We start from the raw sequence: 15,959 nt of genomic DNA, 5'->3' as shown, positions 1-15,959 counted from the left end.
TTTTCTTTACCGGTTACAACACTTTTGGTGGTCGAAAGTAGAAGAAAGTTCACTAAAACAATTTCACGTTTTAATTTCAATTTTATTCAATTCTGGTTTTTAGTTTTATTATTTTTGCCTTAATTGATTGGTTTTTCAGAAACGTTTCAAGCAAAAAGTGAAACGATAAAGTTTAACTTTTTTTCAAACTTCGAGCTTTTTGGGGCAAAAAAAACTACAACGAAATGAACATTCTAATGTTAAAACTGTTCTAATAAAAAATAATCCATAGAAAAAAATGTTCAACGTTTTTTTAGAGTTCTAATCCATTTTTCAAGATGTTATTCTCATCGTTTGCAATTCCGTGATTTGGGAGCGTAGTTTGCATTCCTCTTACAATTCTTTTTAAACAAAAAAATAACAGAAAAATATTAGTAAAATTATCCAACACATGTCTAATCAAACTTAAGTCTTAAGTATTTTCGGCATACAGCCAACAGTAAGTTAGAATAGAGTCTAAGAACGCAATGAAACAAAACAAAATAAAAGAATTGAAATATATGGATTCAAAACTTTTTCTGTTTCAGGATCAACTTATGACTTTGGATTTTTGTGACCCTAACACTATTATTTTTCCTTGTTTTGTCCTAGTTTTAACAAATAGAAGCAACAAAATTTGAAAAAAAACCACCAAAAAAGAAAAAATAAAAGAAATGAAAATTGAAAAAAAAAAAGAATTTTTTGTTTTTGTTTCTCCGAAATCAATCCACCAAACGCTATGCAAAATTTGAAGTGATGTAGTTTCCTGAAAAAAATTTAATTAGCCTGCCTCAATTCAGTTTGGAACGACTTCTTACATGGACTAAGTCTCTGCTTGCTGATTCATAGCATATAATTTATTGCACCAATAGTTGTCCCAAGTTGGCCAAATCTTCCTATCCTCTATAACTTTACAAGAATCCGAGAAAAAAGATCCGTATAAAAGGACAAAGTTTTACCCAAAACTGGATCAATTTGTGTTTTATTCAGACGACAATTACCTCTCAGAGCTACCATAATCGCACAATATACATCAATCATTATTTACCGTAAACTGCCGAAAATAGCTATCTTTCAGGAGATCAAAACTTTTCGGCTAATATTTAAGAAATTTCCGTCGTAAATTGCTAGTTAATGTCGACGTTTGTCTGGCGAAAAAAGTTCTCATGGGCACAGGTTAAATTTCATCTGTAATTTTATCTCAAGTCAACAAATTTTTTCGAATAGTAAATACATTTTTTGTCAAACTTTGCTAGTCAAAAAAGCGATATTTGTTATAAAAAAAACCACCTGAGCAAAAATATCAAAATTCCGTCACTTTCTTTAAAAGTAGGAAAGAAAACCATAAATTATGTTTAATACCAAACATCAAGTGTAGAAATTTGAATCAAACAAATACAATTACGATCTTTTTGCTTTGCTCAAAACAGTTTGGAACGGTTTTGTTGTATGGAATAACTCAAGGCTCATAAATATTTCGCCTTATGTTTCATCATTATAAATGAAATTTTCATAGTGTGCAAAAAAAATTCCAGAGCTCAGCCAATTTGCCAGTTTTTTGATCCATAGATTTCACAAAAAAATGAAGGTTTGATATTTTTTAAACTTGAAGTCAAGGAGTCACAATTTTCAATGGTATAAACAGACTTTTTGTTAAACCTCTCATTTTAAGTGCCCAACTTTCAATAAAAACACTCAAAGAACAAAAAATCTGCATTTTCTCTCAAAACAAAAAACAATAAACTATGCAATAATTTTTTTTTCCAAAGTTTTTTTTTCATTTAGGTGGAATAAATAAATACGATACACGTAAGTAGAGTTCAACATAATGCAATAATTGCCCCCATTTTAACCCTTATCAACCCACCATTTAAAAAAAATAAACTGGTCAAATGATTTTTTACAATTCAGCTCAAGACAGCAAAAAAGTTCGGATGCTAAAGGAATATTTCCAATTAAATAGGCGGAAATGGTCTGAACAAGGAGAAACTACTCCGAAAACAATTATTCTGTAGATTTACTCAGAGGTAGTAACAAATGGTCTCCACGTTTGTTTTGCTAATGAAACTTAAAAGCGAGGCTGATTTTCTTCATATATAGTAATTAAAGTCAACGATTTACAAGATTTTGAGGCAGTTAGAGTATCAGTTGTGGAGTCCAAAGATGTCACCAAAGAAAGCCTGTGCTCCTCGAAGGATCCCACTAAAACTAGTGAAAAAAATAACCTACACAAATTCATTGAACGCTAAAAAAAACTGACTTGTTTTTTGAAAAAAGAAAATCATATATGGCGCCCTTAAAGTTCTTTCAAATTCTAGAACACAGTAATATGTTTATGAAGAAATTAGATCAATAATTAGAACTTTATTTCGCTGGGAAATCTGAAAATTGAATACCAATTTCGATTTTAGAAGTTGAACATGGTATTGATAGTGGAGTTCTAATGAAATGAACTGAACTTTAAAAAACGAAATGCAAAACCGCAAAAAAAATTAAACTTGATTGAAATTAAAGACTTGCTGAAAATAAACAGTAAAATAATCATCGCGACCTTTTCCAGAGTCTGAAATACGTTCATCGACTCTGCATTATTTAGAATTCAACAAAATTACACAACCTACATAAAATTAAACACCGAGGCGAAGCTGCGCTTCGAAAACACGAGCGAGAAAACGACAAAAAGCAGCTCCATAAAGTGAAATGAAAAAGTAGAATTAAATCTCATCTTAGTAAAACTATGCTTACGCGACGTCGAACCATCAAACTTGAGAGTGAAACTCTCGCGTCCTTCTCACTCAGCCACTCATGCTCAATAATCTTAAATACTAGCCACAAAAAAGCAGATAACAGTTGCAATGAAACTTCCAAAAATTCAGATCAAGAGTAGAAAAATGTGCCAACAAATGAGCACTCTTGTTTGCCAGTTAGGTCCGAACACAAAGTAGGTTCATACTAACACACTACTCTTGCTAGCTTGCTATTATAATGATTTTTTAAAAGTAGACATTTCAATCAAGTACAATTTTTTGATATTTTTTGATGCACATTTCGGGAGGTTTTCAAACAAAAAAAGCGTTCATTTTTATGCACGTTCTCTGCGGAAACATTCAAAGTTTCCTTGTTTTGAGTCTTACAATGAGAATCTGTAGTCTTAAAGTTCTCTCAGATTTAAAAGGTCTTTTGAGTACTTCTTTTTTGATAAAAATTATTGATTTGAGAATACTGGATCAGTGGATAATTTTTTTTTCCTTCAGGAAATCTGAAAGTTAAAATATGTTACCCTCCTTTTTGCCCTATTTATTTCAAAAATTCATTGAAAAAAAACAATTAACAATTTCTCGCATTTAGACAAAGTATAGAATTTTTTTTAAATGTTAAAGAATCTATGATACCAGAAAACAGCTAACTTTTTCACATCCTTCCTTTTTAAAAATTTATTGAAAAATAGATTTAGCCAATTCCCCATCTTTGGTTCAGAAATTTACACAAAGTATGAAAAATCAAAACAAACTTATAAAATCTATGATACCATATAATTGCTCATAAATCAGTTTTAGCTGGATCTTCTTTGAATGTTTCGTTATCAATTGGGTCAATAAATTTTTAAGATGTTGTTTTCAATCAAACTTAGAGAGAAATTTATTTCAAAACTTCTAGAAAGAGATAGATAGCGCATCAGGTGGAATGTCCAATAAAAAAATTTTGTTTTGTAATAGACAAGTTCCAGGACCCCTTTTGTTTCCTAGTACGACAAAAAACTTCATAGCAAACCATTAGAAACAAATTTATAGGTTAATTTTAATTTTGAAGTTTTTTTTTTTTACTTTTTCATCCCAAAAAAATCCCAAGTCATTTTTCACTCTACCATTAATCCAGGTGAGAAATAAAAAATTCGAAAGGCTTGCCCCTACCATAGGAGAACAGAAATTGTTCTCATTACCAAGCGTCTATCTTTATCAGATCAAAAAGTACCTTCAGTTAGTCAAAATCTTATCTCTTAAAAAAATATGAAAATTTCAAAAATAACATTTTTCCAAAAAGAAATCAGCAAAATATTTTATTCCAAAATAATAAAAAAAGACGCTCTGAGCCGATGGTTCTATGCAAATCAATCGGTTTGCTTCAGTAAAGTTTTACTTTATTACTTATGTAGTTCAAAAAACCAAAAACCGAAAAAAAAAAATTACTATGAAGGAGGTGTTTTCAGCACCCAAGGGAAAAATTCATTTTTCGAAAAAACATCTCTAGAGCTTCTCAAAGGTAGTTCATTGTGTTATATTTCCTGTCTGATCAATTGGAAGCTTTATCGGACAGTTTGAGGCAAAAAATCAAAGTTTTTTTTATTTATTTTTTTATTTTTTTGTTTTTTTTTTAAATTTTCACATGATTTTTACAAGAGTTTTTACATCTCAGTTAAAAACGAAACGAAACATTAGCTAAACTACTGGCTTGCCCTAGCACATGAGAACTGAAAAGGTCCCCTTAAACAGTGTTGTATCTTAATCACATCAAAAGTTATCGGGTTCGGAGCCTCGAATTATTCAAAATCTTATTTTCAAAAAAAATGAAAATGGTAAAAATATAAAATACATTTTTTTATTTCGTATTTTGGCATAGCTGTTTCACGAAACTTCGTCATCTTATTTTACGCTTCATCTAAAAAAAATAGTTAAGCTACTGGTTCTCCCTATCTTAGGAGAACCAAAAAGGTCCCGTTAGTCGAGCTTCTATCTTATTCACAACAAAAGTTATTGGGCTCAGAACTGCATATAAACCGTTCCCAGCAACCCTGATATTGCATTTTCCGCTCTACAATTGACGGCGGTGGTTAAGAACGTTTCGCAAAAATAGCTAGACTATTGGCTCTCCCTACCATAGGAGAACCAAAAAGGTCCCATTAGTCGAGCTTTTATCTTGTTCACAATAAAAGTTATTAGGCTCAGAACTGCATATTAACCGTTACCAGCAACCCTGATATTGTACTTTTTCGACCTTTTTTTGACGGCGGTGGTTGAGAACGTTTCGCTTTTTATACCCGCTCAACTTAGTCAGTTTAACCCAAATTTAAGAAAACGTAGGTTTTTAAGAAAGAATTCGAGGTAAATTTAACTGCTTGAAATGAACAAGTCAAATCATCAAGTATAAGTAATGATTTTTTTTAACAACACTGACTATGATAAACAAATTTGAAAACAAGATTAGGAATAAACCGCTAATAATCACATTCAACCCAAGCTTGCGATTAGATAATAATTAAGACCCGCACCCTAAACTAAAATTCACTTTTGACTTTTGTATTCTCAACTTCAACAGTTCCTGATTAAAACAGCAAAAAAATATATTTTCAAATCAAAATTTAATAAATCAAAAAATCAATAAACTTTTAAATTCTGAAGCCTATAAACTGTTCAGTTGCAAGGATCAAAATATTTAGAGCATTCCCGTGAAAGCTTCTACTGGTAAATTTCTCTTTTTCTACTAGCTCTGTGGAAATAGCAAATTTGTCCCAGACTAACATGAACTTAGAACATAAACAAAACCATATGAGGTTTTGCAGCCTAGGTGTTTCAGCAGCTGAAATCACTCTCTCTTTCCTTGTTTCTCGACCTACACTTGCAATGTTTTGTTTGAGTCTGAGTTAGTTTCGGTCTTTCCTCCTGCAGTCTGATGAAATCTGCTTTTTATGTTGTTCTACTGCATTTTGGGTTTGTAAACAAACTTGGATTGGATTCAGTAGTTTACTTTGATTTTAGAAGCGGTTTACTTTGATTTGGAATCAGAAATTTTTTGCACTCGTAAATTTGGAGTTAGTTCCTTGTTTATATCTGACTCTGAGGTGCTTTGTTTTTCTTGATCTGAAGAGATATTCAAATCCGTGGTACTTCAAAGCAGTTTTAATTATGTTATCAAAATTTACAGCCTTTGCAAAAACTTAGTTTCCTTTTTACCAACTGATCAGATTACACTACTATAAGAAAATGAAGTTATAGAAAATCAAAGTATTTTCCAATTAGGTTAGTTTTTAAAATAAATCGCACAATGACACGCAAGGACGTATCTAGCTGCCTTGAATTTCAACAAATAAAAAACTATGGTTTTGCGGCATGATTATGAAATTTATAGTTGCATCGAAAACTATCTTATTAGAAACCGTCGTTTCGCGGCATAATTACAAAATTTTAACTCTCGGTGAACGTATTTGATCATTTCTGAACATGTTCTTTTCCGCGCGCCGAGAAAAGATTTTTTCGAAAATAACAAAATGAGGGAGTTCACTAAGGCCGGGATGATTAGTTAATTATTTACTCCCCTCAATCGATTAAGGTAAGATAAAACACTTTTTTTTGAAAAAATATAATCGAGGACAAAATGAAATTGATCTTTTGGTCAAAAATCAAAAAATATCAAGTTATTATCAAACTTTTACGCTATTAGCAATATACAATAGCTACCCGGTGCTAAAATCTTCACCAGCTGTATTCAAATGCGTTTGATTGGAATGAATATTTCATGAGAAGTTTTCAAAGGTAGTAAATGCTTGGGAGGTCATTTTATTGTAGATCACTAAGGGGGAGGGGGGGTAGAAGGGATAGAGATTGTACGGTGTAACCGTCTTCTCCAAGTGGCCTGTCATCAATCTATGATTTTTTATAACAATACAAAAACCGTGCAAATACTAAAAACGAGAAAAACATTAGGACAACTTAGCATGCCCCAAAAATTTTATCTACGTTTGATCTTTCATACGACACGGCTTTCAATCATCATCTTCTGTAACTTACTAGCGAAGTCCTCCCGCATTGGAGTTCGATGAGTAAAATTTCATTATAGTTAAGTTTCTTGTCAGTGTCTAAACAACTGACAAAATAATCGATTTTAATTATTAAATATTGAAGTATAATACAACTATTTTTTGAGGCAACAAAATCTTTTTTTAGTCCAAAATAATCGATTTTTCCCACTTTTAATAACTTTGATTTTGGCTTTAAAATAAATCATTCTTAATCGATTTAAAGAACCATTTTATTTCTAAAAACCGTTTTGGCTTTAAAATAATCCATTTTTTCGATTAAAAAGGTTTGTTTGAGTACGAAAATCAGTTTGCGGTTGAAAAAAAAACACAAAAAAAACTTTTGGGATCAATTTCAAAAATACTTGTCGTCGCCATTTTTGTCGTCGCCATCAAAAAATGCTAGTCATACCTTTTCCATATATGGAAATTGTATGATTAGCATTTTTTTTTGAAAAAAAATTTTTCTTTTTTATGTTGCACGAAACACAGAATTTTATGCCAAAACAAGAAAAAAGTTTTTTGAAAATTCGACGTCATCATTTTAGCAAAATGTATGAAATTTGTATGATTCGTATTTTTTCATAGACTTAGTTTATGGAATTGTATGATAAATAATTTTGGTCTATGGAGGTCAACCCGGGCTGGGGGGACCGAAATATGTACATTTCGATTAACCCAATTCAAATAACTGTTAACTGAGGGTAAAATGGGGATCGATTGTGTTAACATCAATTTAGAACAGGAAAACCCATTAAAATCAATTTTTTTTCTTTTTTCTCAGTTGCGGGATGCGTCGATCGCAAAGGTATGGGCAAGTTATGTCCTTCACACATATCTCCAGCTCTTGGTGTTAGTGGCACATTTTCATCAGCGTTGGAGATTGTACGGTAGATCCACCATCTCCAAATAGCCTGTCAGTGGGCGAAGTTACAAAAAATAATTTGGATTGTTTCGAATCCAAATTTTGATTTTTGGTCTTAAATTTTTCCCATACAATTAAAAATGAAGCTTGTGACAAACAAAACGACTTTCATTCAGTAAAAAACCGCAATAGGTTTATTCAAATTTACTTCTTAATTAGAAACTGTATGATAATCATATTCTTTATAGACTCTATCAATGGAATTTTCTAATACACAGTTTTTCGCATGGAGGTCAACCCATGGGGGGTTGGTTTTTTAATCAGACAATTTTCAAATTTTTAACTTAGTGTTTTTCATGGATTTTTATATACCACCTAAGAGACATTGTTATACGGAGCTCGAAAAAATTCAAGAGGTACTTATTGCAAAACAAATATTGTGGTATGAAAATCGCTAATTTGGTCACACTGGGATAATTAACGCGCGAATTATTGCCTTCTTGCATCACCCGTAAGCGGCGGTTTAAACCGTTGCAAATTGAATTGAGGCTAGCTAGTCGGATATTGTTAACTATTCCCCCCACCCCTATTTCAGTTTTCAGAATTCAACTTTGGCGGCCACATTTTCAATGGTTTAAAACAATTTTCAGAAATTATATATTTTAAAGGTTTTTTACTTGGGTATTATATAAAAAGCAAGTAATACAAACACGAACGCGCCAAAATGAAAACCCCATTAATTGTTGACTTTTTTGAACTGCATATTTTATGCAGAAATTGTTGTCAAAAACAATATACGCACGGGGGGAGGGGGAATAGTTAACAAGATCCAAAAGGGGGAAAACAATTTACAAGATCCAAAAAATTTGGTTTCTGGAGCACAAACATTCGACAATTTTCTTCCAAAACTGCAACAATAGAACTTTTATCAAGTAGCCGGAAAAACTGCGCGTATATCAGGGCAAAACCTTGAATTCAACTGCAATGTCAGGCTAAGAAAAAAGTATTTAGTGATTAGAAACTGATAAACAATTGAAAAACAATAAATTTTCCATTTCATCTTCTTCCAGTTTTTTTATCTTTAACTATGTTGTTAAGTACAAAAAGATGCATTCAACTTTTTCGTATTTGGATGATAGGACTGATTGACTAGCCGGAATTTGTTGATTATTCCCTTCTTCGGATCTTGTTAACTATCCCCCATGTATGTATTTTTTGACGGCCATTTTCTGTATAATTATCCCGCATCCAGTTTCAAGTGTTAATAATAGATTATATTACGAGTTTAGCACCAATCTTACTAAAACTGAGAAACAATCGATATTATCAATTAATAATCGATTATAATCACTCCTTTTAAAGTCAAATTATAATTTATTATAATCCATTATACTTGATTATAATCGATTATTTTTTCGTCTATTTTTCGATACAATTATAATCGATTATCATTGACTATAATCCATTATTTTTACTCAAATTTCTAGTTCTCTAGTTTTTCACAAAAATCCATCAGAATCGATTATAATTGATTGTAACTCCTTTTGTTTGTCCATTTGTTTTCGAAGTTGCATCTAAATTGCTTATATTTTATGCTTCTTGCAGACGTTGGTTTCTATGAAAATAAAGAAAATTTTTCGTTAAAGTTTTCCAATTAATTCAAATTTATACGTTTTTTTTTTCATTTCTTCCCCATTAGAGTTGTTTTGTGATGCATATTTTAAGTTTTATAAACACTAAAAAATAAGCAAAATAATTTAGTTTCATGTTTGATTCGGAAGATTTATTTTTCATTTACCGCGGAAACCTTTCCACTCTTATGAAAGGATCTCTGTAAAACTTTTGTTTCGTGGTAAGACTTTGTGTTCAGATGAACCAACGTGTTCAAGAAAACTCTTGGCTCTTTTCCAGTTTCCCCCCTTTCAAATTCAATTTTGAAAAGTCTATTTAACGTTGTCACAAGGCAATGAAATTTGGAGTGGTGAACAAATCGACAATTCTGAACAGATTTGTTCTTCATACTTTACAGCGTAACATCACGCATTTAGCCGTAATAACACGTAAAACAAATATAAAACTCGTTATTTTGAAAGGAGGGGAAACTGGAAAAGAGCCAAACTCTTTTTTAGAGATTTTTTTATTGACACAAAAGTAATGACCCAAAAGATATAATTCGAATATAGTTTCCAATTGACAAAACTGTGGCAAAATAAGAGATTATAATCGATTATAATTAATTTTAAGGGTTATTTGTAAGAACTATAATCAATCATAATCGATTATAAGAGATTATAATCTCTTGGAAAATATCACGGTTATAATCAATTATAAATCCTTTAAGCACCTAATTTTGGTAATTGTAACCAATTATAATTGTCAAAAAATCATTATAATAATCCGTTATAACCGATTACTTACGCCTAAACTTGGATTTGTATTACTCGCTATTTATATAAAACCCACGTAAAAAATTTTAAATATTTATATTTCATGAAAATTGTTTTAAGCTATTGAAAATGTTGCTGCCAAAGTTGAATTTCTGAAAATCGAATAAAGGGGTGAAATAGTTAACAAGATCCAATTTTTTATATCATTTGAAAGATATTGAATCTGAGCTCAACATTTAAAAAATCTTTTAGCTGCGACTATTTTCAGTAATGTTATACAAGTTTGAAAACGGCCAGTTTGGCCACTTTGGGAGAAATAATGCGCAATAAAAATGGGGGCAAATAAATCATTGCTAATTGAGCTGAGGCAAAGATTGTGGAACTGAGGCGAAAAAAAATCACTTATTGGGACATTAAAGGGCAGGGCAGTAAGAACATTCAGGTATCCACCCTTATACGAATTCCTCGGAAGACTATATATGAAATGAAGCGTAAAGTATTTTGTATTTTGATCGATAATATTCGATAATTTTGTTGACAAGTGAGTGTCCAGTACACACCATGGATATTTTTACACCAAAACTCAGGCCCAAGGTTCGCATTCATTTACTAAGACTAAGCCGGGTAAACAAGCAGCTATAGGGAGGCGGAGCAATAAGCAGAATGGTCCAAAAGAAGAATGGGTCCAAGAGCAGAAAAACAAAAAATTATTGACTTATATGGGTTTATACGGGCTAATTGATAAAACAATTATTAGAATCGTCAAAAATATCAAGAAAACGACAAATTATGCATGAATTGACAAATTTCCTTAAGTTTTTAGATAATTTTTTTTTTTAATTCTTGATGAAATTACGCACATTATGCATAAAATGTTCGTTTCTCTGGTATTATTAACATTTCTGATAATTAATTTACCGATTAACTTATGAAAATTGATATTTTCTGTTTTTCTGCTCTTGGACCCATTCTGCTCTTAGACCATTCTGCTTATTGACTGGCCACCCAGCTAGAGATACTAGATATAGATACCAGTATCGATGGTCATGAAATTGCTGAAATTACATAACATATTTCAGCAATATGTTTACTTGATTCTGAATGCAACGGTCCATCTAATGGATATTGTGACTCAAACCACACCCGGAAATGCATCTGTGTCGAGGGTCGACAGGGATCCGATTGCTTCTCGGATGTAGACGAGTGCTTATCCGACAACGGACAATGTGCCCAAATATGTATGAACACTGCGGGTAGTTTCGTCTGTGAATGCCGGGACGGGTTTGAAGTAGACCCACTGAACTCGTTTCAATGTTTGGGTGGGTAGTTTTCAAATGAGAGAATTATTAGTTTTTAAAAAGTATGAGTTAACATGATCTCAGAGAATTTCATTTATCATTTCAATTTCGGGTTCGGACAATCAAATCGCAAACAAAGGCCGAATTAACAAACCGCAAACTGCGCGCTTGTTTTCTGTTGGATGCTGCAAATCCTTAAGCCTTCTAGAAGAGCTTAGATAATTGATACCGCTTTTAGCCTAAACTCAAGATATTTAATTCAATAAAAAATTAATAGTCGCGACGCCATCTTAGATTACTTTTAATATGATCTAGGTTTTCGTTTTCAATCAATTTTCGCGTTTGTCCAACTAGCTTTCTGCATCAATGAGACCACAAAAGTTTTTTATTTAAGATTTGAACGAATGTGATGCAAATTTGGACAGTTGTCAACGGAATGCGATCTGTCTCAACTCTGTCGGATCTTTCTCCTGTCTGTGCAAGACCGGTTTCAGTCCTGAATCGCCTGACTTCTCAAAATGCTTGGGTATATTCAGCGGTGTCCCACTCTTTAACCCCACGATATATAACCCCTTATGTTTACACCCCCTACTTTATAACTCCGTAACAAGATAACCCCACTACAACTTAACCCCCTTTTAATGACGATAATTTGTTTCAAATTAACTCCTTTTATTAAGTTCTTTCACACACCTAGTAGTATTGCAATTAGGTATACTAATTGAGGCCAGAGAAGCCATTCTTAATTCACTTCAATCATTTGTCGCTCAAAAATAATAGCATTTTGATTAGATTAAGAAATAATCCCTCATTCACGCGTTTAAAAAAAACAGAGAAAACTTACATGGTGCTATTGAAGGCAACAAAAGAAGTTTGTGAGTTTTATAAAAAGAATCTAACTGCCTATTTCTTTAACCATTGTTATACCACTCTATTAGATATAATGTTTGAAACGTCTTTCCATTTTACTTTATCGTCGAAAGACAAATAAATGCTAGTGGAATCAGGCCACGAGTATTACCTTAAACGCAAAAACAAGACACCTACAAATTGGAATTGCTCGAAACACCAAGCTCAAAAAAGCCGCAAAACAACAAAAACGGATGGAGAAAACTTTATTGAAACGAGGGATGAATATAATCACGATACTTCCACGGCAAACCTGATGCTCGTTTAGTTTTGAAAAACATCAAGGACATGAGCGATAGCAATACCCCAACCATCGCAATCGCAACCACAATTCAGCCAATAACAGACGACATTTCCATTCAACTAGCCCTACTAAACAAGGAAAATTTAGTTCGCACGGCACAACGAGCGCGTAAGCAACGAGAAGAAGTCTTACCAGTCTCCCCAGTAACCAGACGAATCGAAATACCCGAACTCTTCAAAAAAATTAAAAGACTTGACCGTGTGCAAAATGATCACAAGAGGATTTTTTTGTTCGGCGATCCTGAAATGCTGCTTGTGCTTGAAAAATCTAACTTTTGGTTGGCTGGTGGATTTTTCAAAGTCACAAATATTTTATCAACTTATTATATACACGTTTGTCTTTCAGGATTAGCCACCGCCTGCCAAATAAAACAAAAAAAGAAGCCCTGAAAATTCTGTCCCCTGATAGTAGACCTGAGAAAAATTTGATGGATTCTGAACAGGCCGCTATTCCATCGTTTCAGAAAAGTTTTTCAGAGTCCAAGCTTTCGGGATGCTTATTTCATCTTTCAAAAAGTTATATGAGAAAAATCGTTGAGCTCGGATTGAAAAAAGATCATGAAACAAACCACGAGGTCGCTTTAGCACTGAAAATGCTACCCTCACTGGCTTTTGAAAACGAAGAAGAAATAGGAAATGCATACGTACCGGGTGCTCAAAGTACCGGGTTCTCAACAAAAAAAGTGCAGAATATTATGCATGCTTGCGTAGAAAGAACGGCGAACTTGAGTTAAATATTTGTTCTTTTTATTTATTTTCAATTTAACACTTTGTTTGTCAACTTTTTTGAGAGAAAACTTCTCCTTGCAGCCTCCCGGAGACGTAAACAAACGCATTGATTTGACTTGTCTCTAGCACTTTAATCCCGGAACAGTCGCTCTTTTGGATGGGACGCTAGGTTAGAATTAGGGCTGGCAAACGCTTTAGACATTGCATTGCATGCCGACAGTTCAAAAAAATTAAAAAACACTGGATGGTTCAAAAAAGTAGATAAGTATCCATTAAAATGATTGGTATTTCAATTTAAAATGGTCCGCTAAGATCAAGTTTTTGGTCACAACCAGTTCTCATTCCATTTTCATTTAAATTCAGCCAATTAATCTTTTATTGGCAGGAATTGTTTCAAGATCAAGTTCAGTTTTGCAAAAAATTAATCAGTTTCGGTAACTAATTGGAATCATGTCGGTCGGATTCGTTTTCATGTTCATACCGAAGTCAAAACTATCGGTAAGGTCATTTCTGTCTAAGTCTAAAATGTATTTAGCAGCGTGCATGTTAATTCATTTTGGTTCGCAAAATTTTTCGCATTTAAAGCTTTGATGTTTACCGACGATATGGTTAAGAATCACTTTCAAGGAAGTTTCACTTTGATTCTAACAATTGGTCTTAAAAGGGATTAAATTGTAGTGGGGCTATCTAACTTTGGTGTTATATGAGAGGGGGTTAAGAAAAAAAAGGGTTAAATACACGGGGTGATAAGCTTGGGAACCATGATTGGCACATCTCAAGTCTCTCATTGGTCTTTACCAGATCATAATAACTCCTACAAAACAATTCTGAGCTCTTGTTAGCTTCAACCCTTTGGTCCTTGTTAAGTATACCCCCGTCCCCCAATCCATGCATGTTTTATTTTTGACAACCTTTTCTGTATAAAACATCATTATTTCCAAAATGTCAACAATAAAAAGGTTTTTCAATTTCTTTCGTTCGTAATTGTTTTACTCACTATTTAGACAAAGCAATTGAACTAATAAAGAATTTCAATTTGAATTGTTCTTTGAAAACAGTGTGTTAAAACTAATCAAAATATAACAATCAGAGTTGAATTTCCTAAAATCGAAGAAGGCGGAAAGGCGGAAAAAAATGGATCTCAATTTTGGTATAACTTTTGCGCCTCATTTTCTCAGAATAAATGTTTCTCTCGTGAATACTCCAAATTCAAGAAGGCTTCAAACTACCAGTTTCAGAAAACTTGATATCAACAGCTTGATGGGTGATATACGTTGTTTTTGGGCAAAATGGCATTAAAAAACTGTTAACAATAGAGTTTTAACAGTTTGTTAACAATTAAATATTTATATTTTTTGTTCCAACTTTCAAAGAAAATGGAATATTTATGCTCGGTGTCGTTTTTTTGTTCCGATTTTCAAAAAAAACGGAATATTTATGCTCGGTTTTTTATTCAGTCAGTTTTCGCCGATCGAAATAATAGTTTTCAACAAAAACTTTTTATATCCCATTGAAGATATCAACTTCCTGAGTTCAAATGTAAAAGATATTTTACCACCGATTATTTTTTGTAAAATTCTGAGGTTTAAAAATTGCCAAATTGGCCATGTTCTGGAAGAAATTATGCGCGCTTTGAAGAATTTAGTCATATTGCTGAGAGCGTAACGCGAATTAATTATTCGTGGCGAATTATCCCGTGGTGAACAAAATCGTTCCAAAGTGAATTGAGGCTAACTAATTGGTCCCATTAATTTCGTACGACTCAAAACTTTACACTTTGATTTTGTCCAAAGCTTACAGGTTTTCAATATTTTTCCCCAAAAACTATTCGATATGAATTAAGGGACAGTCGGAACATTCAGGACTTTGCCCTGATATACGAACAGTGTTGTTTGTTTAGAAGAGAAATCAATTGATGCAATTCTTTATGCTGGAGCGAAGATGCTACAATATTTTGGACCACAAACTGTTTTCATTGGTCTTATTCTTACTATCTTTAATTCATACATTTGTTTGATCTACTGATTTCTTGAACACTACATTAAAATGTTTGCAAAAATATATTTGAACTGTTTATATTTGATAACTTACTTATCATGTCACAGAGTGTAAATAATACTATTTTAAAACGTTTGTAAAAAAAATATTTGAACTGCTTACATTTGATAACTTCCCGGGTTGACCAAAAAATGCTTATCATACAATTCTCATGAATGGCAAATTTCTTTTCATACAATTCCATACGTACAGAAAATTGTATGAAATCTCTATAATAAACATTTTCCCATAAATAGAGATTGTATGATAGGGGTTTTCTCCATAAACCAAAAATTGTTTTATGTTGCTACATTTGTTTTCTGACAAATTTTCGGCTGTGTTTGCAACCGAACACAAGTGACAAAGACCTTGGTTACTCAAAGCACCGAAGGTTGGACGGTCTTGCAATTACAATGCATGAACAACGGCCTGAACTGTCTTCGAGCTGTCTTTCACAAATTATAAGTTAAAAGTAACAAACTTTTATTTTTTGGCAAAATTTTTCCATGATTATTTTAAATTTTTGAATTTTTGAATTATCAGACATTGATCAAGGTATAAAAAAACACGCCATACAAAATAATTAGGAAATTTCAGTGTTTTTGAAAAAAAATTTATTTGAA

The 15,959-nt window shown here is 32.4% G+C and overlaps 1 protein-coding gene across 1 annotated transcript in view; it reads left to right on the top strand.

Annotated features, from left to right (window-relative positions):
- Nucleotides 1-15,470, top strand: part of LOC134840567 (fibulin-1-like) — a 122,543-nt gene extending 107,073 nt beyond the window's left edge. Inside the window, exons 5-7 of the mRNA XM_063856476.1 lie at nucleotides 11,140-11,379; nucleotides 11,753-11,884; nucleotides 15,200-15,470. Coding sequence (XP_063712546.1) covers nucleotides 11,140-11,379; nucleotides 11,753-11,884; nucleotides 15,200-15,324 — 497 coding nt within the window. The 3' untranslated portion in view covers nucleotides 15,325-15,470. The remainder of the gene's footprint in view (nucleotides 1-11,139; nucleotides 11,380-11,752; nucleotides 11,885-15,199) is intronic.
- The last annotated feature ends 489 nt before the right edge of the window (nucleotides 15,471-15,959 follow it).

This window comes from Symsagittifera roscoffensis, chromosome 2 (genome assembly GCF_963678635.1).
Source record: "Symsagittifera roscoffensis chromosome 2, txSymRosc1.1, whole genome shotgun sequence".
Taxonomy (NCBI): domain Eukaryota; kingdom Metazoa; phylum Xenacoelomorpha; order Acoela; family Convolutidae; genus Symsagittifera; species Symsagittifera roscoffensis.
The sequence above is the reverse complement of the archived record's forward strand: the minus strand, read 5'-3'. Positions and strand labels throughout refer to the sequence as shown.